Source organism: Colletotrichum truncatum (assembly GCF_014235925.2).
Source record: "Colletotrichum truncatum strain CMES1059 chromosome Unknown Contig_0006, whole genome shotgun sequence".
In the NCBI taxonomy this organism is placed as follows: Eukaryota; Fungi; Ascomycota; class Sordariomycetes; order Glomerellales; family Glomerellaceae; genus Colletotrichum; species Colletotrichum truncatum.
Window position 1 is genome coordinate 3,603,770 of NW_027222403.1, and position 27,732 is coordinate 3,631,501.

The 27,732-nt window shown below is 47.8% G+C and overlaps 8 protein-coding genes across 8 annotated transcripts; 5 read left to right on the forward strand and 3 right to left on the reverse strand.

Moving 5' to 3' along the window:
* Positions 1-2,581: 2,581 nt before the first annotated feature.
* CTRU02_210275 (flavin-binding monooxygenase) lies at positions 2,582-4,054 on the forward strand (the record flags this gene model as incomplete). The annotated part of the gene is made up of 1 exon (XM_036729725.1): positions 2,582-4,054. The coding sequence occupies one exon, from the start codon at positions 2,582-2,584 to the stop codon at positions 4,052-4,054; it is 1,473 nt and encodes a 490-aa protein (XP_036578566.1).
* A 445-nt stretch (positions 4,055-4,499) lies between these two features.
* Positions 4,500-6,189, reverse strand: CTRU02_210274 (flavin-containing amine oxidoreductase; the record flags this gene model as incomplete). The annotated part of the gene is made up of 3 exons (XM_036729724.1): positions 4,500-5,377; positions 5,427-6,012; positions 6,157-6,189. The coding sequence occupies 3 exons, from the start codon at positions 6,187-6,189 to the stop codon at positions 4,500-4,502; spliced, it is 1,497 nt and encodes a 498-aa protein (XP_036578567.1).
* Positions 6,190-8,264: 2,075 nt separating this feature from the next.
* On the reverse strand, positions 8,265-9,969 carry CTRU02_210276 (Alr1p-like transporter protein; the record flags this gene model as incomplete). The annotated part of the gene is made up of 2 exons (XM_036729726.1): positions 8,265-8,844; positions 8,924-9,969. 2 exons carry the CDS (start codon positions 9,967-9,969, stop codon positions 8,265-8,267), a joined length of 1,626 nt encoding a protein of 541 aa, XP_036578568.1.
* A 2,879-nt stretch (positions 9,970-12,848) lies between these two features.
* Positions 12,849-13,427, forward strand: CTRU02_210277 (uncharacterized protein; the record flags this gene model as incomplete). Its single annotated transcript, XM_036729727.1, has 1 exon — positions 12,849-13,427. One exon carries the CDS (start codon positions 12,849-12,851, stop codon positions 13,425-13,427), a length of 579 nt encoding a protein of 192 aa, XP_036578569.1.
* A 3,221-nt stretch (positions 13,428-16,648) lies between these two features.
* CTRU02_210278 (uncharacterized protein) lies at positions 16,649-17,504 on the forward strand (the record flags this gene model as incomplete). The annotated part of the gene is made up of 2 exons (XM_036729728.1): positions 16,649-16,968; positions 17,045-17,504. 2 exons carry the CDS (start codon positions 16,649-16,651, stop codon positions 17,502-17,504), a joined length of 780 nt encoding a protein of 259 aa, XP_036578570.1.
* A 4,013-nt stretch (positions 17,505-21,517) lies between these two features.
* CTRU02_210279 (bZIP transcription factor) lies at positions 21,518-23,229 on the forward strand (the record flags this gene model as incomplete). The annotated part of the gene is made up of 4 exons (XM_070205421.1): positions 21,518-21,609; positions 21,676-22,100; positions 22,154-22,436; positions 22,485-23,229. The coding sequence occupies 4 exons, from the start codon at positions 21,518-21,520 to the stop codon at positions 23,227-23,229; spliced, it is 1,545 nt and encodes a 514-aa protein (XP_070061069.1).
* Positions 23,230-23,648: 419 nt separating this feature from the next.
* Positions 23,649-24,716, forward strand: CTRU02_210280 (beta-eliminating lyase; the record flags this gene model as incomplete). The annotated part of the gene is made up of 1 exon (XM_036729731.1): positions 23,649-24,716. The coding sequence occupies one exon, from the start codon at positions 23,649-23,651 to the stop codon at positions 24,714-24,716; it is 1,068 nt and encodes a 355-aa protein (XP_036578573.1).
* A 461-nt stretch (positions 24,717-25,177) lies between these two features.
* Positions 25,178-27,433, reverse strand: CTRU02_210281 (uncharacterized protein; the record flags this gene model as incomplete). The annotated part of the gene is made up of 7 exons (XM_036729732.2): positions 25,178-25,967; positions 26,024-26,245; positions 26,297-26,367; positions 26,429-26,869; positions 26,917-27,000; positions 27,054-27,179; positions 27,236-27,433. 7 exons carry the CDS (start codon positions 27,431-27,433, stop codon positions 25,178-25,180), a joined length of 1,932 nt encoding a protein of 643 aa, XP_036578574.2.
* Positions 27,434-27,732: the final 299 nt, after the last annotated feature.

Here is a 27,732-nt window from a genome sequence, read left to right on the forward strand (position 1 = left end):
CGCCTTGCATTCTTTTCAGATCCTATCTGAGTTGGATTAAAACTAGTAGTTAGTTTGCTGTCTAATTTGCCATAGGAGTTGTTAGGCTGTCAACATCGGGATATCGCATTTGTCGTTGGTCTTACTCATTTACCGCCACGTGATCGGAAACCCTCCCGATCTTCACCGACGCTATGAGGGGCGTTTTTGTTGATGTTGATCTTCCTTTTAGGATAGTAAAACCCACCTGATTGAAAATGAAGATAGCATATCTAATCTGAGGGGCTAGTTGGAAAAAGGTAGGAGGGATATCAGATAGATCTGAGTTGAAGTCGTTGGAGGCTGTTGCAGGCGCACGGGTAAACCCCAGTCAATGCGACAATTGACGCCCGGATTGAAACTGATGTAAGCATAGCTTTTCTTTTTTGTGGAATTACCAAGTCACTGGCAATACGACATCCAGTGATCAGTTAGCCGATGCAAAAGTGGTTGCATCGAATAATAAAGACCTATGGGTAATGTTAGTTCTAGGCAATATAATCGAGCTCCTAGTTAGTCAACCGGAATGGGTTATGCAGAAGACTATCCGTGGCATTGTCTACTGTACCTAGGTATGGTAATCTTTACGTTCTTTGGAACTGAATTTTTGCTTGAAGGAGTTGGAGAAGATCACTAGGTTCTCTATTCAAACTCCTGTGACCTGAAGAACCTCTTTCTCATCTACATAAGAAACTAATTCGATTTAAGATGATGTCTCAAAGGAATGATGACCACAAGCTAGGGCTAATGCGATGCAACTCGCGTCAAATTGAATCGTATGGTATGTCGTGGTGCCTAGTAATACGGGTCGGATTTGAACATTAGTGAAGATATGACGTTGCAATTTCTTTCGGTCTTCTAGAACATGCTCATCTAGCATGTAACTAAAAGAGAGGGTGAGGATGGTGGGAAGCCATGAAAGATTGTCCCATATTGTAGGCATTCGGTTGTTAACTTGTCGCATTGCATTAAATGTTGCGCGATTACAATACAGCTCGCCTAGAAAAGTGACTAATCAAACTTGAAAGCATTACCTTTTGTGTATAGGTGTTGTGAAGAGAAGAATGAATATGGAGCCTTTGCCTGACGGACACCTAAGGTAGCTTTTAATGGGTGCGGGATACCCTCTTCAATAGCCAAGGAAGTGTGAATAAAACAATAATCAGGTTTCACTTAGTTTTACTTGTATAAGCAAGGTAGAAGCAGGCCAAGCCTGCATGGCGTCCATGTGCATAACAAACATAGAGCTTAGAACAAGCCAAATGTTTACCAAGAAGCCTACATGACTTGGCTCAGTTCGGTTCTTTCCTCGTGCTCATTTATCTAGGTACTTGAACTTCCTGAAGTAGTGAGTTGTGAGGTTGTCTTTGGCACAACTGTCGCCCAAATATTGTGCATTTGGATCTTTAATGTGAAAACGTCTATTGACGCACATATGTGTCTAAATGTCACCTGGTTCCACCAATTACCACATGGCGATCCATGCATAGTCCCGTCGTCGATTCCTGCGCAGTCTTGCTGGAGATTGTCAATTCGAGGATAAACATCCAGACCCAGCTAATGAAGTTCCATGGCATTCTCAACTGAGGGAACATTGACAGGCTTCCAGGGCCGCTTAGTGGATGCATCCCCGTCAATCACATGTTCCATTAGCTACAATGTCCTTGGCCTGCTTCCAAAGGGCCTTGACGGACTTCGATTGCGGGGCTCCAACGGCACCTCGGGGAAATCTATTCCTCTAGAAGGTTGCCTTGTTCTAATGGTGTCTCGAGAGCGGAAGCACTCCCTCTCCGTCTAGGTTACTATCTGTAGTCCAACGGCACCTCGGGGAAATCTATTCCTCCACTAGGTTACTATCTGCAGTAAATAGTGGAGGTGGATCCTTCAGCTCTCAGCTGCCTTTCGACTAGATTACCTGTTATGGCAATGATTTCTTTTACCACTTCGTGTATACGACGCTTGGTGGCGAGAATCGTGGCGTAAATAGGCCAAACTTGCACCAGTTCGCCAGTACACTATATCATACCGAGGTTAGCGCATGTGTTTGTGAGTTCGTGCAGTGGCCAAATGTCACCCGTGGAAGCCCACAAAAGTGTCTTGTTTGGCAGCTTTGGCGCTACAGAATTGTCATCGGAAGTGTCAGAGTTCAAACCCGCCCGACATGGGATGCTTAGCGGCCATTATACTTGAGATGCTTAGCTGACGTTTACTGTTCGCACTCGCATTGCTAGGCTCGATACTACAATTACCTGGCTTCTAGGCATGGTTCGACGGTAGCATTACTAGCCTGACGCAGCCAACCAGCCGTCAAAATGTGGGAGGGATGTAATGACAAGACATGTAACCCCCCTGCATTTCATAACCTTTGTTTTGAGCTCCACTTGCCGCAGGATCGACGCCACCATAGCGCATGGTCCCACCAAAAAAGCCTCGGCTTCCAAACACTCAACAAAAAAAACCTCCTGATTCCAGAGATTTAAGATCTGAGATTCCTACCCACTCTTAGTTAACTCTTAGTTGCAGAGCCCATTGGTTTGAGACCATAGAGACGACAACCATCACAATGGCAGAAGAACTCGACGTCCTCATCTTGGGTGCTGGTATCTCTGGTATCAATGCGGCCTACCGTGTCCGAACAGAGTTGCCACAAAGCTCCTTTGCTGTGCTTGAAGCTCGTGACATTATTGGAGGCACATGGTCATACTGGAAATATCCTGGTTTCCGCTCCGACTCAAACATGACCAACTTTGGCTTTGGATGGCACCCGTGGCCTCACAACAAGAAGATCATCGAGGGCGCGCCCATTGCTGCGTACATCGAAGATGCGGTGAAGACACATGGCATTGACAAACACATCCGCTTTCGCCACAAGGTCGTGTCGTCAAGTTGGGATACCGACGAGGCACGATGGACAGTCACATGTGACACACCTACGGGTGAGAAGAAGTTGAAGGCCAAGTTCCTGTTCATGTGCTCAGGCTACTACTCGTACGAGAAGGCCCTAGACACACAAATTCCTGGAATCGACAAATTTCAAGGCCAGGTCATCCACCCCCAGTGGTGGCCCGAAGATCTCGACTACACCGGCAAAAGGGTTATCATCGTTGGCTCTGGCGCAACATCAATGACCCTCTTCCCCAATATGGCGAAAAACGCTGGCTTCACCACCATTCTTCAACGTAGTCCTTCCTATGTCTTCGCACTTTCGCCAGAATCCGGATTGGACAAGATGCTGAAGCTGCTACTACCTCTTTTCCTCGCCAATTGGATTATTCTGCTGAAGGACCTTCTTCTCGAAACTATCTTCATTCAAATCGTTCTCAATTTCCCCGACATCGCAAAGAGGTTCCTCAGAGCAGAAGCCAAACGGCAACTACCAAAGGACTACCCCGTCGATGTCCACTTCAATCCTGTCTACAACCCATTCCAACAACGTCTCAACATGTCTCCCGACGGAGACGTCTTCAAAGCGCTGCACCAACCCAACACCGAGATCGTTACGGACCACATCGAAACTGTGACCGCTGACGGCATCCTCACCAAATCCGGCCGCCACCTTCCGGCCGACATCATCATTACCGCTACAGGTCTGCATGTGCAACTCTTTAGCGGCACCGACGTGACTGTCGACGGCGTCCCTGTCAAGGTGGGTGAGAAGTACTGCTGGCGCGGGTGCATGCTCGACGGCGTGCCAAACGCCGCGGCAATCATGGGCTATGTTACTCAAACCTGGACGCCCGGCGCCGACACCGTCACTCGACTCTGCATCCGCGTCATCAAGCAGATGCAGCAAACAGGTGCTGTCTCAGCCACTCCGATATTGTCTGACGAAGAGAAGAAGAGCGCTCCACGACTGCCCTGTGTGGACGCCACATCCAACTACTTCAAGAAGGCTCACAGCCGGATGCCTGTCGTGACAAACCGGGGCCCTTGGTATGGAAGAACGAACCTTATCGTGGACAAGCTTGCATTGTGGTTCGGAAGTGTGACGGTTGGTATGGACTATCGCTTGGCCAGCAAGTCAAAGGACATTTGATAGCTACAACTGTAACGATGAGTTTGGATGCGTTGACGCCCCTGTTTGTACGTATTGCATGACATAGAAGTCATATGGGATTGGCTGAGAAGTTTGAATAAGCTTCTGACAGTGGATAATGTGATTTTAGCGGCTTACCCACGTCGATTATGGGCTTGTCGTCTATGCCATTGACTGCTGTCTGGCAACCTGTGCAAAAGTCCCAATTTTGTACCCAGTTCTTTTCTCCGCACAAAAGGGGATACAAGGTATCTCTGTCGTTGTCGGAATATGTAGATAACAGAAGTGCCATTTTTTAAGTTATTTGGTTGGCTATAAAAAGTCATCGCTAGTCTTTGACTGGCTAGTCCCCCTTCATGGGCACGTACCTGTTGCCAGACAGCAGTCCATGGGATAGCATACCTGACAACTAATTTCTCGAAAAACATCTTCAAATGACAAACTCTTACTTGGCCTGGCCATAAGCTTCCGCTATTCTCTTCCCGACCGACTCGCCACTCAAGTATGCTCCTTGCGCCGTGCCTAGAGCCTCAAACGGCGCCGTATGCTCGCCTGCCAGCCACAACTTGTGGTCCGGCAGACCTTCTCTCATCGTCTGGATATCCGCATCGCCCTCCTCCAAGCCAACCTGGAAGTTACTATAACTTCCGAAGCCGGAAAACTCGTCGTGAAGCCAGTCTGTCGCCAAGAATCCGGATGGCTTGCAGTCAGGACTGCTCTCCGAATAATGAGGCAGTCGTGAAAAGTAAGGTCTGAAAAAGTCGAGGAGAAAATCGTCCTTCTTTTGCGGATCTGAGATCTTGGATAACTCGCCGGTGATATACTGCGATTGCTCACCGCAAGTGTAGAAGAGGAGCGTGGGATGTGACACTTCTGGGTCAAGGCTTGCCAGTTCCATAACCTCTTGATTCCACCTCTTGGGATTCAAATCAGGAACGTAGTTCGGCGAGAGCCACTGCACAAAGCCCTCGGCCTTTCTATCATCACGCTCACCTCCCAGCCAGAAGGCTTTGGGGAAGTTAATGTAGACCTTCTCAAGGCATCCGTAACCAATAGCGTCGATTGCCTTGACCATTCGAGCTGGCAACGCAGGCTCAAAGGCATCGGGATTCCGTTTTAACCAACCGAGAGGTGCCGTTACAACAACCTCGTCAAACTCCAATGTTTTACCACGCTGTATTTGGACTTTCACTTTTTCCTCGAGATTCGCTGGGTATGATATTTTGTCCACCTTGGTTTGGAACTTGATCTCAGCACCCTCAACAGCGGGTTTTGCGACCTCGTCTAAAATCTGCTTATAAGTGCCAGCGCAGAACAGATTTTCTAGTGGTAGTCAGCCGGCTGTTCTTGAGAACATTCCTTCTCCACGTACCTTCGTCCATGCACTCTTCCAGCCAGAAGAACTTCAAGCTTTGTCCAGAAGCAGAACCGCCAGTGTAAGTACCCCATGTCTCAGATAATTGCATGACGATACTTCGTTTCGTCTCATGGTTGGCCTCGGTGTTGGGTATCTTCTCCTCCACCTTCTGTAAAAAGAAGTCATAAAGACTCTCGTTGGAACCAATGTCTTGACAGCAGCTGCTAGAATGCTCAAAGGCATCCTCTATGATTTCCCATGTGATCTCGGAATAATTTTCGCCATCCTTTCGCGACAAAAGCTCGCCAGACTCATTGAAAATGCAAGAAACGGAATCGCAATCGCTGACAGCAGTGTTTGTCTGCTTGGCTAGGTCTAACATGGGGTTATCATCTATGCCGTGTATCCAGTTAGGCCCAACATCGGCCATGTGACCATTGGGGAGGACCTCCTGATGCAAGCGACCGCCGATGCGGTTGCGCGCTTCAATAATGGTGACCTGGAAGCCATTCTGGATGAGAATGTCTGCGCATCGGAGACCAGCGAGGCCGGCACCGACCACTGCAATGTGTGGTTTTGAGGTGAGATCAACCCTACGAGGCTATGGATTTGCTGGTTAGCGTTTTCTATTGAACACAATATGGTTGCGGGTAAGAATTATTGCCGTGATAACCCGCGGTAAGTGGCGCTAGTAGAGTCGATACATTATTGCACCCACCAGCTGCCTGGGCGACTTTTTACATACCTGTTTCGAATTGTCCATGGTGACGAACTTCATCAACAGCTTAACTTAATCAAACCCAACCCGGGTAGGCAGATAAGGAGACCAAAGATCCTGGTAGATCTTGGAAACGCTCCTAGCGGTAGGACTAGTGCAATACAAAAATAAGCATCTGCGTTGAAATTCTTGTGATATTTCGGTCGGAAAATGTATGCATAGGCAAGGGGTGAAATGGTTAGGTTATAGCAGATCGTAACTGGACTTCCAGTAGACGACGATCGGGATATGCAGAGCTTCAAAAGTGTGATGGGACAGGGGATGTTAGGCCAGTCTAGAAGACGGGGGACATGAGCTTCATGATTTGATAAGCTGTACAACAGTTGTCAAAGCCAAGTCGGATAAACATGGCTTTTGGTAAATGAAGTTCTCGGAGGACAAATGTCAAGTCGAAATAAGCTAAATGCTCGAGAGTGATGGCTCTTATGTTGCTTGGATCGAAGCAACTTTTGGCTAGTTATCGAGGCCGGTAAGGTTGCCACAACGTGACCGCTTTATAAATTCCAAGAGCAGGAAGCAAAGGCCAACCGGGAGCATCTGAGAGGTCAGAGCCAACCGGCATAGGCCATTGGGCAAACGTTCGCAGGCGCATATGCCACTAATTCTGCCTTCGTGCTTTGGCATGAGCCCGATTTAAGCCTAGTAGACTCACTCACTAATGGGGTACCCTCGTCGATAAGAAGCTCGACAACGAGTAAAAGAGCAAAGTGAGGCGGAAGAGTCCCCGGAGTCGGCATAATCGTCTCAAAGCTCCAAGGAGTAAATGAGAATAAGGAAACCCGCGAATAACCAAGCCAGTGACGGGATCTGAGCCGATGCTCATAGAAATACGGGGATAATGCAGACCGGCCATTTGTTAGACAACCAAGCGGCCCCTCAATAAGCCCATACAGATTCAAATGCAAGACATTGGTTTTACCGATTACCAAACAAGACCAGGAAACAGGTTCGCAAGGCAGTTCGGAGCTTCCAAGTCAAGTCCAAGCCAGGGCTATGTATGATCGAGGCAGAGCAATGGGAAATAAGGGGTTGAAAGGGAGTAAGGAAACTGATACATACTTTATGAAGAGTCGGGATGCAGGAAACTTGGAGCAGAACGAAGTAAACAATGCTATATCACTCTGGGAAGATCTTTGTGGCACCCAGAAATCGAGTCGATGTCGATGGAATAGTTATAAGGCAATCACTAAAGCTTTATGGTTACCTAGCGGCGTGGGGCCACATGACTAAGGCAATCAAACGCAGGAGAGCGAAGAAACTTGACCCTCTTCGACATAATCGTTCAAAAGACGCCAAGTGATATTGAGAACCTCGAGGGGGCCGAGTGTTACACTGCGATTGGTCCTTCGGGACTCGATTTCCTGTCAAGCTGTTCAATAGATATCTGCCCATCATCACAGTTCCGACAAGATGCTCAGCAGGACTAACGATTTGCTGATTGGTTGTGTCGTAAAGATGGATACAGTAATTAGTGGGGGGGCCATCTCTACTACCGTACTAAGTGGTATGTTCCTTCCGGAAGGAGTCTAGTGCTTCAAGCTAATGCTTCGATGACCGTTGATTTGGAGCTGATCTAGAGGCCGCCGGGGGATCATGGCAATGTCATTGCCAAACCTGGTAAGCATGATTAGGAATGAGTAGCCAACCACCGCAAAAAAACTCTATCGCGGAGTCATTTCCTTTGGACTTTCTCCATTGTTTCTCCAAATAACATTTCATTTGAATTTTTCTGGTAGACGTAATCGCCTTGGCGGTAAATCTTACTGGCGTTCTCTGCCACTTGGCAAAAACGACGTGACTCCGATAAGGAGAAGCAAAATGAACCCAGTATGCTTGGTGCTTAGCAAGAACTAAAGTAATGAGGGGGCTTTATGGTTGAGAAACATGCCCCTTGAAAACGTGCAAAATGTTATTATCTTTACGTCTAGTCTAATAACTTCGACTCTCTAGATAAGCGCCAACAAAGATTCAAGGCCTCCATGATACAAGCGCAAGCTCGAGTGAGTTTCAACCAAAGATAATCACGTCTAATTAAAGCATACTATTTACACTTCATTGTGTTGCCAAGAATGGTCTCACAGATATTTGAATCGCCTAGCCAAAATCAGAGAGATGAACACGAACACCACCATACCACCCAAAATCCCAAAAAAGGCAGTCAGACTCTTTTCGTCCTTCCAGGGCACCTTGACGTTCATTCCAAAAATTCCGCAAACAACATTCAGAGGCACGATGACGGTGGCGATAACCGTCACCCGGCTCAAAAACTTGTTGGTCTGGTTGCCCATGTCGATATTATCGATCGAGAGTTGCGCCAGGTAGTTGCTGTGCGACCTCGACAACATAGTGTCGAAGTGCACCAGACTATTCATCATCGTAACAGCGTGATCTTGGATATCGCCGAGATACAAGGCGATATCCATTTGCGGCGTGACTTCGTAGTCTTCATTACATCGTTTGGTGAAAGCACGAAGAACGTCTGCTTTGCCACCAAGCAACCGCATGAGACTCATGACGTTTTTTCGAGTATAACCGATTTTGCGGAGAAAGGCTTGATGATCCTCGACGCGGGTAATGAAAACCTGGTCTTCGATAGCGTCTGCCTCATGCTCAATTTGGTTGATCGCTGGGCCGAACGAGTCCACAATATCGTCACTGGATTCTAGTCAGCTCAGTGCCATGTGGAACCATTGTGTTGTTTCGGTACCACTTCGGTGGGCAACATTAAACTTACATCAAAGCGTAGCAAATCCAGTCACTACTCAGCGACACTTGCTCCTTCAATTGAGAGATTCGAAAGCGGACTCTAGAAGCATGAGGGTTCGAGGCGAAACTGAAGCTGATGATTCCCTCTTTGAATACAACCGCATAGAGGTTGAAGGAGTAGTAATCTGTCTCACCATCTTCAACAACGGCAATGAAGGACCTGAAGCAAGCGAAGTAGTACGATGGGAAGATTTCAACCTTCTCGCGGCTTTCCTTTTGAATAATATCTTCAGTGGTGAGAGGGTGAATGCCAAATGCCTTGCAGATTGTCCAAACCTCACTACTTGTCGGGCTGTTTAGGCCAAGCCACCAGACACCACCAGAGTCCCCTTCAGGTAAGTCGAAAAGAGACCTGATGTTCTCTCCTGGTAAGATGAGGTCCCCAAATTCTGCAGCATGAATGGTCGATTCCAACGCAGAAGAAAAAAAGTTGAAACGGCTCTGTTCACCCTGGTGTACAGATCTGGGTGGAACCTGGGCTGCAGTATCTTTCTCCCCTGAAACTGTGGCTGGCTCAGTCGCCACATCAATGAAGTCACCGTCAATTGTGAAGATGGGTACGACGATTGGGCTGGAACTGCCAGAAGGGTTGCCAAAGTCGGGGCTGCGCAAGCTGCCACGGTCCTCTGCGCTGATCAAAGTCTCCAAACACTCGAAGTCGATATCGAGTCGGGCCCTCAGACTTTCGGGCTGGCTGTTATCTGCTGAGAGTTTGGCCGCAGTGAATCCCCTAGAGGTAGAGGGAGGTTCACCATCCTGAGCGCATGATTGCCTTTGGTCATTGCCTAGACCATTGCCGAAGTGCTTCTGGTAATCAAGACTCTCCGTCTCGCCACTCAGATTGCCCCCCTGTTTGCGGCTTGCTTTTGGATCGTGGACATCGACATCTTGCACGCGTCGCCGTGCGTTGGCAAACGCTTTTACTGAGTTTGGAAGGGACATGATCCGGCAGGATGATCTGATAGTGGGACGTCGACTAAGCGGTTGCATCGGAGGGGAGTCCAGGTTGGCCATAGCTGCAAAGTCGTGGACCTCAATGAAATAATCTATAGTCTAAACAAAACAATAAGGGTCAATTGAAGTCAACTAATTCAAGGGGTCGTTGGTGTTCACCGTTCACGGTTCGCACGAGTGGTGAGCTCGTAGGTGCTGCTCCTTAGTACTCGTGCCATAGATTAGCACTCCTTTCCAAGCGTCTTCTGATACGCAAACCGTTGCCATTCCAATAGTTGAAGAGGACAACCGCCGTATATGCGGTAATAGCGCTGATGGTTTTCGTGTCTTTGGTACTTTCAGTAGAACCGTTGATAGCGTTCCAATGATTCATGAACAACGATGGTAAAGTCGAGTGGAAGCTGCGAGAATACAAGCTGTAAGCATCAGAAGCTTTTGTAAGTGCAGGGGCAGCGAAATGGGCCACTAGATAGGTCGGGCCCGTCGAGACTAACAAGGTATGATTAGGAGTTACTACCAGCACAGCCTCAGGAAGGCGGAGTCCAGTCAAACTTTTTACGCATGTCTACCTAGCAAACACCCCATCCCGCGGTGTGAGTCACAAAAGTCCATCACCACTAACAAGATTTCGGATTCACCCAGCATAGCTTGCTAGTAACAAACTCTTGCCGGCATCGCCCCAAATTGAAGCAAGGTGTGTATCTTAGGATAATGTGAGCGAGGAATTGATTCATGAAGCATGTCCTTTAAGCTGCAGTGCCTTCCGTTAGGCAAGGTTAATTTCCCTGTCCGTAAAGGCGAGAAAAACTACCCTTTGCCTTGATTTAACCCTGGCCTCGCGCTCTTTGATTAGCCAGATCAAGAATCCGACCTACAATGGTGTAAACAGAACTCACGTTGGTAAACTAGCCTTAATCACATCGTGTTTTACGACCCGTTAGGTATAAATGCCACATAGCAGTATATGCCACCAGACACTTGGCGAATTATGTGATGTATTAGGGAAAACCTATCTAGATGAGTAGTAGCACCAGCCCAAATTGATATATCAATCAAATCAGTCAATCAATAAACCAATTTTCAGGGAATATTTTGGCCAAACAGTCAATTATACCCCCTGTATCGATTTGATATCTGGTCATATGTTATTCCCTTGGAGTGTATAAAATCCGAGCGCCGGATTACTAAAAAGGGGTACCTCTCATCTTCCGAGATTACTAGGAGTGAGCGCTATAGTGGCTGAAGAAGTGGTTGCAGACTTCTGGCAACGTGGCACAGGCCTCATCCTGTCTAAAGGTGTCCTGTCTTAGCTACCCAACACTGTCTATGCGGCCTGATCGATAACACAAATCGGGCCGCAACACAGTAACACCCTCGAACCTACTTTGCCACGCCTTAGCTGCGTAGCCATGCAATAGCTTCCCTCTAGCAGCCAAGTTCTCAAGCGACCTTCGCTCCGCTCACTCACTTACAGGACATAAGCCTTATTGTTCCTAGCCATTGCTGCCCGTACCGTAGCCGGTCACCACACTAACATACTATGGTAATACTCGCTATTCGAGCGAAACTTACAGCATCCGTGTCTGATTGTGAAGTAGTATCCCTCTGGCTATGTACTTGTTACCACGCCGCAGTTGATGGGATACCACATGATGCAGTCAGCCAACCAATAGGCACCGGCAATCTTACATTCACAAAGGTATTAAGCTGGCGTTGGTACTTTATCTGACTGTTGAACTGGACGGAAACCAAATTGCATGAGATCAACCACCACCGCATGCCATAATACCATTCCCCGGATGAGGACTATCAAGGAGGCGACTTTGGCACGTGATCATCCTGCAGAGAAGGCTCTAGGCGAATTTCATCGAATGTTATGAAGGGGGAGAAACTTACTTTAAGGCTACAGAAGCATGATTCACATTTGTGCTGCAATGTACAATTTTGGGACAACCCCAGACGCAAAACGAAACGTGGTAGCGGGATGGCGGCAAAAATTCCCGACATAAGCTTGTCTCAGAATAGTCTCCAGCCCACCTGCGGAATCAATAATGTTCCGCTAGTCTTGCTCCTACTTTGACGTGGCTCATTTTCAGTTAGCGGGCTGTTTGTTTTAGACGACTTTTTCATTTACCGGTTACTCACCATTGACGAGGAGAGGACGTGGAACACCTTCTCATCATCAATATCTGAACTACAGTCTCGTGTAAATAACAGTAACGTTCAACCAAAGACTGTGCCGACCATGATTGAGTTCAAAAAATGTGACGCCTGTTGAGTGTGGTATGCCCGAGCGTGCAATGCAACAGACGACGCTCAGAGACGGAACTCCAAACCCCAGACAAGTATCGCTTCACCCGATCTCAACTCCTTCATACCGTCTTCTACCTCCGTTTGGGGGGGGCTACCAGGAATCCTCAGCAACCATCTTCAGCTCCCGCAATCTTGAATCTGGTGTATCGGCTTTCCGATGTCTTATCCATGCACCGTCCGTTCTATCTCCACGTGCAGCCGTTGTTGCGATTCGTCAACTACTGAAACCAGCAACACCAAAATGGTTACACCCAGGCAAGCCTCAGATCGTTCGCCCGGTCGCCCTGTTTCGGATGAATGCTTGCGTCGCCAAGAGACGTCAGTCGACGTCTGCCATTCGATATCCACTGAGTCGGCTGTCGCGGCATCAGTGCGGCATGAGTGCACAGTCTCTACAGAGAAAGTTCCTCCAAACCTTGCTACTGTACATCCCGTCATCTTGTCATCTTGCCCAGACATTGAAATACGCATACTCCCTCCCGAAAATCTTGATGAATTCGACGAACTATCTCTTTCCGTACCTAAATTCCGTGTGTGCCTATATTATTAAGACCTCGCGAACCAGAGCTGTGCTCGATTCTGTCAATCACTTACAGTTTTAATCCAACCACCATATAACCACCAAAATGCGTTTCGCTGTCGCTCTCACCACTTTGGCCGCCGTTGCCATTGCTGCCCCTCTCGACTCGTTGGTCGCCCGCGAGGACGACGTCAACTCCATTCTTTCTGCCCTCGCGTCCGAGAACCCTGAAGACGCCGAAATTGCCAAGAATGGTCTGAACGCCCGTGACCTTCAGCTCACTCAGGATGAGGAGGAAGAGGAGATCTTCAAGCGCGACGTCCAGCTCACCCAAGACGAAGAGGAGGAGGAGATTTTCAAGAGAGACGACGTCAACGCCATCATCGCAGCTCTCGCCGCGGAGAACCCCGAGGATGCGGAGATTGCAAAGAACGGCTTGAAGGCGCGTGAGCTGCAGCTTACACAGGACGACGAGCAGGAGGAGATCTTCAAGAGAGACGTCAAACTTACTCAAGATGAGGAAGAGGAGGAGATTTTCAAGCGCGATGTTCAACTCACTCAGGACGAGGAAGAAGAGGAGGTCTTCAAGCGTGATGTCCAGCTTACCCAAGACGAGGAAGAGGAGGAGGTCTTCAAGCGTGATGTCCAACTCACTCAGGATGAGGAGGAAGAGGAGATCTTTTAAATAATGGAGGGCTACTCCATAGCCACATGTCATCCCTAATCTTAGTATCTTAAGGGATGTCTTCAACATGAGCCGTGAGCGGACTTGCTTATTTGTATGTTACAGCTTAGCAAGCCACTAGGTATATCAGCACCTTCATTTCATTACGTCTTAGGCTGGTTGTCTTAATATTCACTTCCTCCTTGACAGAAATGGAGACATTTATGATCAACCCCTCAGTATATTGAATCCACCTTGTGTCTGGATGTATGAAGAGAGACCGATAGGATGACCACTGATGAGCTTTTATGGACTTATTGACAATCGCTCCTTCTTTATCGCACATAGTCAAGCCTTCTACAATAGAAATCCTAGGTTCCAAATTGATGTTTTCACTACCTTGTGGGGTTTTGCAATATCAGAAAACAAGCTAGAACTGGATAGTGTCGAAAATTTCCAGAGCTTTCTTTGCTCACCATAAGATTGGTACTTCATAAAAAAGCATAGAAAACTGGTTATATGAATGGTGAGTTCAAAGAATCCAACAGGTCCAGACGCACATTTCCATTGTAAGACGACTTTAAAACCCCTGTACGTATGTAGTTCATACGCCAGTGAAAATTAAATATTCCCTCCAACACAGAGAAGGGAAAACCTGCAATTACTCCTTTCCCACGAGGGTTTCGAAAAGCTCTATCAATGAACATGGAATGCCATGCCTTCTCCGCATCCTTAAGCTTATGAAAGTATCCCAGCATGCACGGATTTAGGGGGATGTCGCCCAACTCTGCTCTAGAAACCAGCTAACCTAGATTCAGCCTCAAACAAAACAGACCCAGCCGCAATACCCACGTCACAGTCGACCTTTTCTTTTTCCCTTTTTTCTTTTTTACTACCAAATATTCCCATAGAATAGGAGAGGCAGAAAACTAGGCTTAAATCATTTCAGCGATGGAATTATAGGGGTTCAATCAAGTATGGGAGGTCTCTGCAAGTTGGTGGTTGCGCCAAGGCCCAAGTTCAAATCACCGCCAATATTGATTCGAAATTGAATTTGAAGCTACGGCTGCACCATATGCATCATCACACGTGTAAATTTAGATTCTCGGGCGTGTGATACATCTTCAACAGGTGTATAACGCAGTCCAGACGCGACTGCAGAGTCCAATCGCGGGGAATTAGGCGTGCAATTGGTCATTTACTAGATTTAAATTAGACACTCAGCTGAAAGGCGCATGAGACCCTTGGTTTTAGGGGGTTAGTTTGTGTTGGTTGTCGAAAGGTTTTGTCACAGGTTCAGATTAAACAGGCAGGTCGGTAATTAGCCAAGCCCTAGAATGCTTGGTTGGTGCTTAACTGGAGTTCCAACAGCATGGGGCTGGATGCAGACCTGCCAAGGAATATCAAATCGACGCATTTGGAAAAAAGACTATCTTCTGGTTGGGTCAGCTCGGTCCAACACGGATCGGATAGTCTGTCCCGTCATACACATTGCGGCAGGTTCTTGTATGAAATGCTTCATGGTAGTAACTTTAATGGGCAACGGTAGCAATGAAGATCGATCACGAAAGCTTCACAACCATTCCTGTGCTGCCTTACAGGGCTCTTTTGGATGAGCAATCGGTTGAAACTAGATGTCGACTGTGTTAACCGTGCGACGGCCATAGCAACAATCGCCTGTATTGCTTTACATTGCGATTATGCTGGTACACCGCACAAACCTTTGGCTCTTTCTGAGAAAGGATTTGGAAGTTCTCATTAAATCCCTACAGGTACCAAAACTGTGCCTCACGTATGCACTAAACCATGGGTCAATGGTGGATGATGCTTCAAATGAGATAAGCTAAGCGTTGTTCAAGCAGCCCTTTTTTGGCCTAGCGAATCCAGTAGAAGCTGCTTTCGCAAATATGACGATGGACGTTGCCCTGTTCTGTGGCCATATGAGGTGAATAATATGATGCTCACATTGTCCTTGACACATATACTTTGTCTGCTGCTAACTATATCGGCTGCCAACCTTGTGTTTCATCCATCTCATTCATTTGCAGTACTACCGATATGGATTTAGTCTGCTGCTTGATTTCTGCCTTTGCCGGCGTATGCTGTGTTTATGCTGCGGCGGCCTTTGTCCATTTCATGGTTAGTACATGTGCCGAACTTCCGGTTTTTGAAGGTTGATTGCTGACTTACTGGTAGGTAAGAAATATGGCTGAGTATACAGAAACTACTCGGCAGGCAGACACAAGGCTTGCAAAGAGGCGCACGATGATGCCTTTGCATTTAACATTGGCCTACAACGAGCCCATGAACGAATAGTTTCTTGAGCGAGCATTTAGCGTTGCTCCAGCTGAAGGATTCAAACTTATGTTTTCTGTCGACTATGCTGGAAGAGGGCCCTGGCCAAAATTTTCTGCTATCAGCTACTTGAAGAAGTATATGTATATGGCAGCGTATTTCAAACAAAGCGATGGGAGACCCCAATTCTCTCCTTTCGAAGGCCCCAAGAATGCGGAACGCTGGATCGGTATTACAGGAGGCATCGCCGATGGCCTGTTCAATTGGGCTGCCTGGCCCTGGGGCCCTCAAGATATAGATACCTAGGGTGATGCCTCTTACTACCAATATCTTAACGGAAAGCCTTGCATCATGCCTGTTTCTCCATGATTTTACACGAATATGTCAGGATACAACAAGAACTGGCTTTGGCGCTGTGGTGATATGTGACATGATCGATGGGTTCAGATTGTCTACAATCAGCCTGAATAAGTAAAGGGAAAATAATGATTAAGTCCTGACAAGTACTTACCTGTTTCTGAAGATACGTTCAAATTATCTCATAGAGTGACTACGTTGAATCCCATCACATTAGTCCCTTACATAGTCATGCTATGGAGGCATTTGAAGTGGGAAAGGCCCCGTTTAATGACACTAATAACAGGCCTCACGACGGCTGGCGTCCAACACTGCCTTTCTGGATCGACTATTATAAGGATGTCGCTGCTTGACTAGCGCCATATTCTTCTGTGTTAACGACCAACCGCCTAGCAATCATTTAACATCTGCAGACCCCAGGCCCATCACCTCTTGGCATCCCTCTTTTGGTTGCTTCGCCTTCTTGGCGCATGACCCTTATGAAAACGAAGAGGTATAAGAACATATCCCCCAAACACACCCAACGGCGCAAACTCTCCTCTCCGGTTCCATGCTAGCACACATCAACTGCGGCGTCTTTACGGACAACCATGTCTACCAATATCTCGACGTCCATTACCACTACAGCCGCTGCGTTGCTTGCCATTACCACTCCATTTGTGCAGCCACCAGCCTGTGATTCCTGGAGGACCACAACTGTACGCGCAAGACCCTTGACGTTGGTTAATGGTACTACACTGTCCATTCCCGTAGTCGTTTCTGAGCCAGCTTCATCATGCTACCCCTCCGGATGGAAGCAATTTCCGAGGGAAAGTCGCCTTCATTTCAACCCGGGGGTATGCCCTGAAGGGTGGACATACTTCGACATGGCTGAAGCCGCACTCTACTCAACGGCCTTCTGCTGTAATAGGTTCGCCCCGATTTGTTCTTTATTTCTCAGCAATAAATAGCTCGTCAGAAAGCCAGATTACTAACTGCTAAACTAGCGGCTTCTCCTATACGTATTTTAACGACTACTCACCCTTTGGGTCATTAGTCTCTCTTGGGTGTGTGAAAGGGGGCCCGAAGACTTCAAGTAACTCCGCTACGCCAGACACGAGCTCAACAGATACCGTGCATGAAGCCTGGGTTGTAACCTGGAAGAGAACCGACACACCGACGCTGACACCGAAGCTGCCTACGCTGACCAACTACATGACGGTACCGACGTGGACACCCGGCGAAAAGATCCCCGACGGCAAATATGATGCGACTAAAAGCGGAAGTGGAAATCAGTATCCGAGCCAGAGTCTGATTTTCTTCATTACAATCGGAATACCTCTCATTTCAGCTACTTTGATCGGTTCATGTGTGTGGTGCTGCGTAAGAGAATGCAAGAAGCAAAGACGGCAGAAGAGGCTTGATAAAGTCACCGGTGGGGGCCTATCTCCAAGTATATATAGATGAAGATATGGTTTTAGTACAGACGTGGAATAACAATATGAAATTTCTTTTCTTCCAAGTCTAGCTATTGGACTCTGAGTACTCGAACAAGTCCTCATCCGCTGTATTCTTCAACCAAACAGACGCAATGGCATCGTTAGCGTAGGATTCGTCCTTGTTATCTTTCATTATCACCTTATTTCTTTCGGAAAAATGAAACTGTTCTTTTCTCGCGAGCATATTGGGTGTTTATTGATAGTCAACTCCAACACCTTCACCTTGATAAAGCAGCCCGCTTTAGCTTTGGCTGTCTTTCTTTTGGCACAGCCGCCAAAACAATCCCCACTTCTAACGAGTCTGTATACTCTTACATTCCACTAGGCTCGCTTGTGGAAGAACCCCTAGGGTTCTCACATCGCTTTGGTTGTTCTTATAAATACTCGTCTACCTGAGGCCTATGTAATAACTGTATAGGAAGTATATTTTCTGCCCTCTGGTATAATTAGTAGAGAGTCCCGATGGACGCTCGTGCGGTCATATCGGATCCCCTGCGGTAAAGCCCCTGCGTACTGTGTTACTGTTTTATGCAGCCTTCTGCTCGTAAATTAACCAGATAAGTCACTTGACTAATGAAATTCGCGAGATCGAAACTGAAGGATTAACACTAAACATGGGTATCACAGATAGATGAGGTCAGAGAAGAACACCTTAGGGATAAGCGAAGACTCGATTCATTTCAAGCAATGCATTGCCACCAAAGTATCTCAGCGTTGATGTCAAAAAGGTCATCCCAACAACCCATAGATCTGAGTATTAAATCAGTTTTTCTTTTGACTCAGACATTTAATATTTGGCAGCTTCAAAGTTTGATTCATTGAGCCTTTCGCGTTTGTGGATGAATCCAGATACATTTGAATGTGTAGATGGGTCTAGGAGTTTGATAGCTTGTGACTGCCTGCCCATGTGAGAGGTCCCACGGGATCCTACTAAGTATGATGAACAGAGATGCCGAAGCGCAGCTTTTGGAAGTGGCTGGGTATGATCCCAAGTTGCATCCTTCAACGGCAGGTGACTTAGTGGTGTTGAAGGCAGTCGGAAGATGGACGTCTACAGCTAACAATTTACATCAACAGTATCTTATCTTGTCCTTTCCAATCATTTCGGGGTCCGTGTTGGATGAACCTTGAGCATGGGACGGCGTCCGAGAGACAGTGATTTTGCTCAGATGCCAAACCCGAAACTTGTTTACACCGTTGATTGATAGAAACGGGCATATGATGAAACCAAACCTAAAGCATACCGTTAGCTTTTACAATCAGCCAACTTGCGAAAAGCTCTTTTACTAGTACACCACTAGGGCGTTTGGAATGGAGATAAACGCAAAAAAAAAAAAACATAATTTTGTAACCCAGTAACGGCAGAAAAAATGGGATAAGTAATGGTTGAGTTTGTAAAACGATTCAGTGGTGTTAACAACTGCGGCAATTCTCGGTCTTTCCTTACTAATGATAGATCACTGGAAGATCCAATGCCCGAACAACTCTTTTTCGGACGGTCCTGAATTCGTTGCTTTGAAGACACGTTCAACGTTTTCCTAATTGCGTTTGGATGGACACGGATCACGATGCCCATGGTAATAACTTTCATGGCTCTTTGGTCTCGAAGGCAATGAAGATGGCAGACGTCCAACCCCTCAAAGCGGAAATAGCTAAGAATGTAACCCTGCGTTGTATCTTTTGACATGAATTCAAAATGACAACTCACTGGCAAGATCTTCTGATCCTAGGCAACCTGTGTAGCGATAGTCAAAGGCACATATTTGCAAGTTAATGAAGACAAATGCTGTGATTGGGATTTGGCGGTGTCGTAGAGAAACCAGTTGCTCTGCTACTAATATGATAATCGACTGCACAATCAACAATGCAGTAACCAGGGCCATTTGATAATCAGACCGCAAAGGCATTTGACCAAAGTATGCTGAACAACTCCCCTGATTGTGATTTGTGATTTTTACGGCTTGAAAACGGACAGAGATGCACCCGGCAGGATACATTATCGTCGTGAGTGAAACCAGGCTCAAAGCGACGCACCGAAGTTCAGATGACGTCCTAGACACCATGTGCCACGGCGGCAGCCGGCTGGGGTCCCCCAGCTAGACACAACAATAAATAAACCGATCTTTGATGCTGGCAATGAGCTCTTAGGTTTGGTGAAGTTCAATCTTTCGGACTCTTATGAAGGTGTACGCGAAAGTTGATAACGATAAAGAGTCTTTTCAAGGAAGAAAGAACTCTAGGTTTGGCTAGCTGAAGCACGGTAAGTAGGATTTTCATGGCCCAGGCTGAATATCTTGCCGGTTTTGCCTCAAGTCTGTACTGACACTGACTATTCAGACTTCTATAACCTTCTCAAATTGAGATTCGAAGAGGCCAACCAAAGGGGTTACAGTGCTACTGTTACAAGCGCTATTGAGAAGATGGCAGGTCTTTCTTTGGCTCAAAGGAGGGCACCACCGCCGAAGCTGAACCTGGAGGCCAATGGGCAAGAATTGCAACAGGATGAGCTCAATGCCCTGACAACATCAATCACGCCTAAAGAGGCGCTGGTGAATTCGCCGCTCCCAGGTGCCTCTACGCCATCGACACCATCAGCAAGCCAAAATCCGGCGCCTGCTGCAGGAGACGCATCTCCTTCAAGACCGGCATCGTCCTCGGAAAGCCCCAAATCACCCAAATCACCGAAAATACTATCTAGCATACCGCTCCCAAGCATTGCAGCCACCAGCAGCTCATCAGCGGGGGGACGCGCCACATCCATCCCGAATGCGACTGAGACCGTCTTCGTTACCATGGCTCCCCAGACTCTAACAGTGACTGCTTCAGTGGTTCCTCTTGCAACACTGGATTCCAGCAGTAATGATCGCGGAGGCTATCTCCAGCCATCCGTTGTCTTCATTGACTCGGACTGCGCATCTTTCGCTACCGACTCTGGCATAGCCGCCCTTGGATTTCTTGGGGGCATAGGTAAGCGACCATGACGAGATTTCCTATAGCACTAATGTAGCCCTTGCTGACTCTACCTGGCATTAGCGACGTCCATCTTGGTGATGGCCGCGGTCGTAATGTGGCGCAAACGTAGGCGTGGTGATAAAGACGACGTCTGAAGATTTCAATAAGAGCCACCTCAGTTTGTGTGTTGTGCTTAGCCTAAAATAGACAAAGAGGAAGAGCAATGGATTGCTCACTGTTAATTAGGCGAAGCCTGAGGAAAACAAACTTTACCAATGATGTGCTGTCAATTTCACCAATACGTTGCCCACGTGGGTTGTTAGGGGCAAAGATGAATTATTATCGAGTGTTCTTAGCAGATCACTATAATTTAATCCACAACATGAGTTCTGTTCCTCGAGTACGATGGCTCCTAGTAGAATGAATTCGGTCGCCATACTCATACTGCAGAGGCTGGGGTCTTAGGGGTCCTTTACACTAAAAAGTAGCCGCAACCACTCACTGACAGGCTTCCTTGGCCCAAACCTACATTTATAAGATATGCAGTTGAGACAAAACGCAATGTGCGTAGAAGCCTGGATGAGCTGGAAGTCGTTCATTGTGGTTCATTTGGCGTCTCATAGTATACGCGAGCCTCCCCCGAAGCTATTCATGGCAGAAGTGTATTTGAGCATATGGCACCCATGCTGACCCTTCTAACGTTGCACCACTGATGCTGTGTGGTTCTAGAGCTTACTTAGTAAAGCCAGCAATTAACTGTGCTAATTTTTCCCTTATCCCAAGATTAAACTACATGAATTAAAAAATAACAATCTTATGAATACAAGCTCGATATGAAGGTAGCAGAAACTTTTCCCTTATAATCACCAGCCTTTTATAAGCCACAAACCTAATAAACCCAGATTTGTTTAGGTGGTGGGTGCGCGCGACAGGGCACGGACCACTTGGCTGCTCCCATGACAAACTAGTTGCTCTTTTCTCCCACGCACCCTCATCAACCAGTTAACATTTCTAGTTCAACCAGCAAATATGCCAAAGCCAACTGTCAGCAAAATGCCACTTCATAATCCTCCACTACCGGATGATGAGAAAGGATCTTCAATGAGTGAACAGGAAAGGAAGTATGTGGTTATCCGCCGGCATTGAATTTTCGGGTCTCCAATATCGAAACTGACGTAATATGATAGGCGGCTTCGCAACCGTCTCTCACAGCAAGCTTTCCGTCGAAGGCAGGCGGAACGCATGAGAGAACTAAGCAATCGTGCCAATTCGGATCAAAGGTCAGATAATGAGCGTATGGACGCGTTGCAGGAAGAAAACCGACAGCTCCGCGCCCAGCTAGTTGAGGTCCAGAGCAAGATGTCTCGACTCTTGGCTAGTATCCAAGGCATAAGCGACTCTGTCTCTAAGACGCTGGATGACACAGCCAAAAATGATAGCGGGCAGTTCAAAGAGACAAATGACGCCGTCGGCTTATCTCTCGAATCTTCAAACGATAAAAACAGGCAAAACTTACATGCTTCATCATTCACAGGCTCCTCTCTGGATTTGGAACCGTTTGACACGTCGATACTGAACTTCAGCCCTCCTCTCACGCAAAAGCCTTCGACGGGTAAGCAATATAACCGCTTATTGCTGGAAAACGACGTGTTGACATGCCCCAAGGCCAATTTGAAGACGTACTTACATCATCCGAACTTATTAACGTCGCCGGCACAAACCCGCTTTACTCTCAGATCCCGAACATATGGAGCTTTGAATATCAAACCGGGGTAGAACCATACCAGGTTGCCATGGAAGCGACTCAAGAGTCTAGCGTAATGTTGAGAAAGGATTGGGCCTTGTCAAACTCGCCATTCTCAGACCATATCCAGCTCCTTCAACGTCTCTTGAAGTCAAAACTAGCGGCCTCGGGATTTGCTCCTGATGGCCAGCGCCCAATGCAAGGGTAAGGACAGATTTCAAGATAGCGAAAGAAGCCAATGCTAAAAGGATGTAGCCTTTATCAACCAGTCCTTATGGTTCTAGCCATGTTCAACAGCATGACGCGGCCCGACGTAATGGCCTGGTATGCCAAAACACGGTTCTACCATATCATAGAGCTCACAGCTTGGCAACTATATCCCTCTACGGCGACGTTTGACAAACTTCACCAGCGATATCGACCAACCGAGACCCAAATGAGTCACCCGCATCCACGCGTAATAGATTGGATCCCGTTCCCCTCTATCCGAGATCGGCTCATACAACTTCACTCAGCCAACCCACATATTGATCAAATATTTTGTGACGCCGTCACGGGATACGTAGTGGAGACAACAATGTCTAACCTTATCCTCGGAGCGCCTCATATCACTGTCTACATCCGGGTGACTGATTTAATTACGGCCATGGCGTCAAATGTAGACGACAACCCTGAAGAGCCGCCCGCGACGCTTCCCGTCCCAGATATCACGACACTATTTTCATCTCCCTCTCACGCTCGTGCGGCATTCAAGCTATTGAATATGGACAAAGGCGCATCGTACTACAAAATTGACCCGGCATTTTACGCGAAGTATCCGGAACTCTTCGATCAGTCAAACGACCTCACCGCCACAGGCATACCCCTCAGGCCAAAGTCTCAAAAGGTACTCACCTACCCCAAGCCCCTCGACGCCTCAACGGTCGAAACCTACCGGAGTTTCATTGACTTTTCCCTCGACGCAACCAATACAATCTCCTCATCGACGACCTCGTGAGCACCTGGGGCCATCTCGGCATGTACAGCACGGTCAACAAAATATGCTTCACGATACCGGAGAGAACCAGCCGCATCCGTGGTGCCGTCAGTATCCGCCACGCCCCGCATATAGCCGACTCTTTGGAAGCATTTTCAGTTCCACGACGTCCGTAGTTTCGGAGTCTGTTCATGTTTTGTTGAGCACCGACCCACCGCCTTACGCCGCACTGGCCAAGATTCCACTCACTAACATCGCACTGACTAACATTCCACTTACTAACGCTCGGGTTTTGTCATCGTCTGATGCTTCAGTGGGCGTTTTTGGTGGGGATGGGCGAATTCTATATAGAATTCCAAGGAAACGGATCTGGATTCTCATTTCCTCTCATCCTGTTCCCATCATACTCGTCATACTTCCCGCCTTTAGAAAAAAAGAAAATGCCGTCGCAGTTTCCTGCCCCCGTTGTAGCTCCTCGCTATAGCTTCTTGGACGATTACAGCGAAGGAGCTCATCCGGCGCTGCTTAAAGCCATACTCTCCAGCAACTCATCACAAGAAGCCGGATACGGCGGCGACACATACTGCGACATTGCCAGACAACGGATCCGTCGGCATTTGGGCCGTGATGATGTGGGTATCTTTTTCGTGCCCAGTGGAACGTCGGCGAATGCCATTTCCATTGCGGCATGTTTACGACCGCACGAAGCTGTCATAGCCGCAAGCTCAGGACATATCGTGACGAGAGAGACGGGAGCCGTGGAGGCCAGTGGCCACAAAATCATCAACGTCGCACCGCTTGATGGCAAGTTGACGCCTCAATCAATCCAGAGAGCAATGGATGATAATTGGCACTTCCCGCATATGGCAAAGCCAAGATTGGTCTACATATCGAACGCGACGGAGATCGGAACGATATACACGCGAAGTGAACTGGCAGCGATCAAGGAGGTCTGCGAAAAGAATCAATTGATATTATTCCTTGATGGAGCACGCATCGGCACCGCATTGGCGTCCAAAGCAAACGATATGACGCTTCAAGACGTCCTGGAACTAACTGATATTTTCTGGATTGGAGGTACCAAGAACGGAGCCTTATTGGGAGAAGCCGTTGTTGTCAAGGACGCTCGTCTGGCGACGGAGTATGAGTTCTTTGTTAAACAACATGGTTCCCTCTTGGCTAAGAGCCGGATCATGGGCGCTCAGTTCGCCGAGCTTTTCAAGGACGACTTGTACTTCGATCTTGCACGCCAAGCCAACCTGTGTGCCGAGACTCTGTCCAGCGGTGTCGCTGCTGCAGGATTCTCGGTTTACGCTGTAACGGAAACGAATCAGGTGTTTGCAGTTCTGCCTTTGGGTTTGATCAAGGTGCTACAGGAGCATTTCAAGTTTTATGTCTGGGAAAAGCGAGGCGATGACGAGGCTGTTGTTAGACTACTTACAACTTGGGCGACTGAGGCGACAGAGGTGGAAAAGTTTGTTCGGTTGGTACATGGCTGGAATAAATAAAAATAAAAGTATAAATAATAGAAATCTCTTAAAATTAGGCCTTGCATCGATTGATGAGCGTAGAGGCTGTTATGTCACCGATTACACGGTTACATCTCGCTGTGCTTGAATGTACCCTTGATAGGGATTTTTTCCTCATTTCCCGACCTTGCAATGCCGCTTGATGTGAAACCCCCAGCCAGTGGTGAGCAGCGATTTCAGTTACTTCGGATGCACCAAAGTAACCTGCTACTCAGATAAACAACATTTGAGATAAAAGAACGCGTCGTAGACAATCTGGACTTGCCGGTATCTAAATAGAGGTCTTCGGTTTTTCGTGGCATAGGCCTTACTCATCTGCCTTTGACTCCATGTTCGCCTTTCAGTCACATAACGACTATTCTGGATTGATAATAAGCAACGCTTCAGTATCTGATTAATCCTACTCAAGTATTATTCTCATTTTATCCAATGTTTAACCCTTACCAGACCTCCCATTTAGCATCCTTTCCAATCGCGCAAAGTCGATTGAACAGGGCATCTCGGTAAGGAAGAGCCGTAACCACCCAGTCTTTGCCATTTTGGTCAGTAATCCTCAGACTGTCATAGATGGGTCCATCGGTCGCCCAGCCCGCGGCAAGCTTTGACTTCATACCGTGGCCCGAATGTTTTCTCAGCTGCGTTATGCCCTCAATGTTGACAGCCCAAACGGTATCGAGATCACCTTTGTCGAGAGAGTTCCGGTTAAACGCCACAAACGGCACTTCGGCCGTCGAGTTGACATATACGAAACCCTGTTGTCCTTCGTAACGAGCGCTGAACTCCACAGGCCCGATGATTTGCGGGCCGTTGTGAGATGAGGGAATCACGCCAACACGCTGCTTCGCGTGCTCCGATCCCGTCTTGGCCCTGATCTTTTCGACGCCGCTGGCTGCCTTGGCCACTTCTTTCGCACCGCTCTTGATGAGCCCAAACACTTTCTCGCGCTTCTTGCCGTGCCCGACGGCTTGTTGTACCTCGGTATCCTCGCCGCCGGCATGATCCGTCATCTCTGGGTCCCGCTCAGCCATCTCGTCAAGCTTGGACTGAGAAGCGCCAAGTGGCTGGTCACCGCCCATGGCATCGATTACATCCTCGTCTACCGTGATGGGCTCTTCGGGAGGGGCACGGTGGGCACGTGCTGGAGGCGGGATGGGGGCCTTGTTCGCCTCTCCTAACCGTAGAAGCGTCAACGCTACTTGTAAATTGGTCGGAACTCCTTTGAAGAGAGTACTGTTTTTGGGTTAGTGAGTTATAAAGTCCAAGAAAGGGCACCTGTAAGAGCCTACTTGTTTAGGTGGAAAACCTCTGTCCATTTATTCTCGTTCAAGTATTGGTAAGCCCGTGCAATCAGGGGGCCTCCAAAAAGACCAACACCGAACATGAACGTCAAGCCTCTGACCACGATTTCTCTGGTCAAGAACAAGGATGCTATGGCTAAGGGCGACATATACGTTGCCAAGCGGAGGTGGTGTTTCTCTCGGTCGAAAGGAGGCGTGGGATTCAGCATGCTATGAACAGAGTAAGTAAGCAGCTAACGACAGCGTGATGAGGAAACGGACTTTAAGAAACGCTCCCAAGTGTCAGAGACTAAAATCAAGATGTGAAGCAGTGGTGTCATTTGATTCCACACCTGTTGCAGATATGTCAGTTAACCTTGATGATCTCGGTGGAAGGAATTGTGTCGGCCATACCTCCTCCTCCATTGGCGCCTTGGTCTTATCTTGAGATGGTCTGTCCATACCCTCGGCTTTGTCTTTGACAACGGCCATGGTCGTGACATCTAGCTGGGGTTTGAATCCCTGTCTGCTACCTCCCCCTACTTCTCCGGGCGCCCCATGAGGATCTTGACCCATTAGCAAGTTGGTAGCGATGGCCGCCACACTTGTTACGAAATTACTGGCTTCATTCTCAACAGCCTCGCCCTTCAAATTTTGGGGGGCCCCTGTCGCCGCATCTGTCGAACCGAGAACGCCAGCCATTGGCTTAACAATGTCGCCCGTAGTCATGTCAACCATGGACAGTGGTGCTGGTGGAAAGAGAATCGTCCGAGCCTTGGGTGACGCAATATATGCAATTACCATGCCCATTACTGCGAGTAGAAGAAAGTCGAAAAACCATGCGAGAAAATAGACCTGAACTGTTAGTGCACAGAATATTCGTTCAGGATATCGTGACTCACTGCGCAGAATGCAGCAGTCCTTCTAGGCTCGTGCCATGAGCGCAGTCGTGAAATGGACTTTGCAAATGCAAACATCCCAAGTAACTGATGGGTAAGGTCAGTACACCAGGCAACCTCACGAATAAATTTAGCCTTACCAATCCCATATAGAGCCTCTCTACTTCACTGCGTAGCTTGTTGGGAGAACACTCCGATTTCTCCGCCACGACCAAGTCCAAATCTCCATAGGGAATCTTGTTGGTTGCCTTGAGCTCAAAAACCTCCTATTCACGTTCAGTCAAGGTGCACCATGATGTATATGGATGAAGAGGAAGGCAACCTTGTTGAGCCTTCGCACCAGCGCCCACACGTCTTCATTATGTAGACCCTTGATCCATGGTCTTCCCTTGTGATCAGCCTTTTGATCCCAGCCCAGGTCGAAGACGGACTCATCATGACTGAGAGGTGCGTGCGATGTGTCTACAAGGTTAGTCGCTGCCAGAGCATGGGAGAGCGTTTGAGGCTGATTTGTCGCCATTTTGGGGTTCTCCATGCTGATGTTGCAGCTCAGTTTGTTGTGATGTCTAGAAGGAGGAAACTCATCCGGTAAGCTAGCGGCTGGCATTATTTTAGAGCCCCCTTCGGTAAGGGTTCGCAGCCAACACTCAAATTTCGCAATTGCAGTGAACAGCTGAGGATGACGACGTGATAACGTCACGCAATTCGACGATGTCTAGGGAGCGCGCATCGGCGTCATCGACATACCGGGTTCGTCCAGTCGAAGCTAAGTAGCGACATTCTCGGCTAACAAGTATACCTGTACTCACCTAGCGTGGT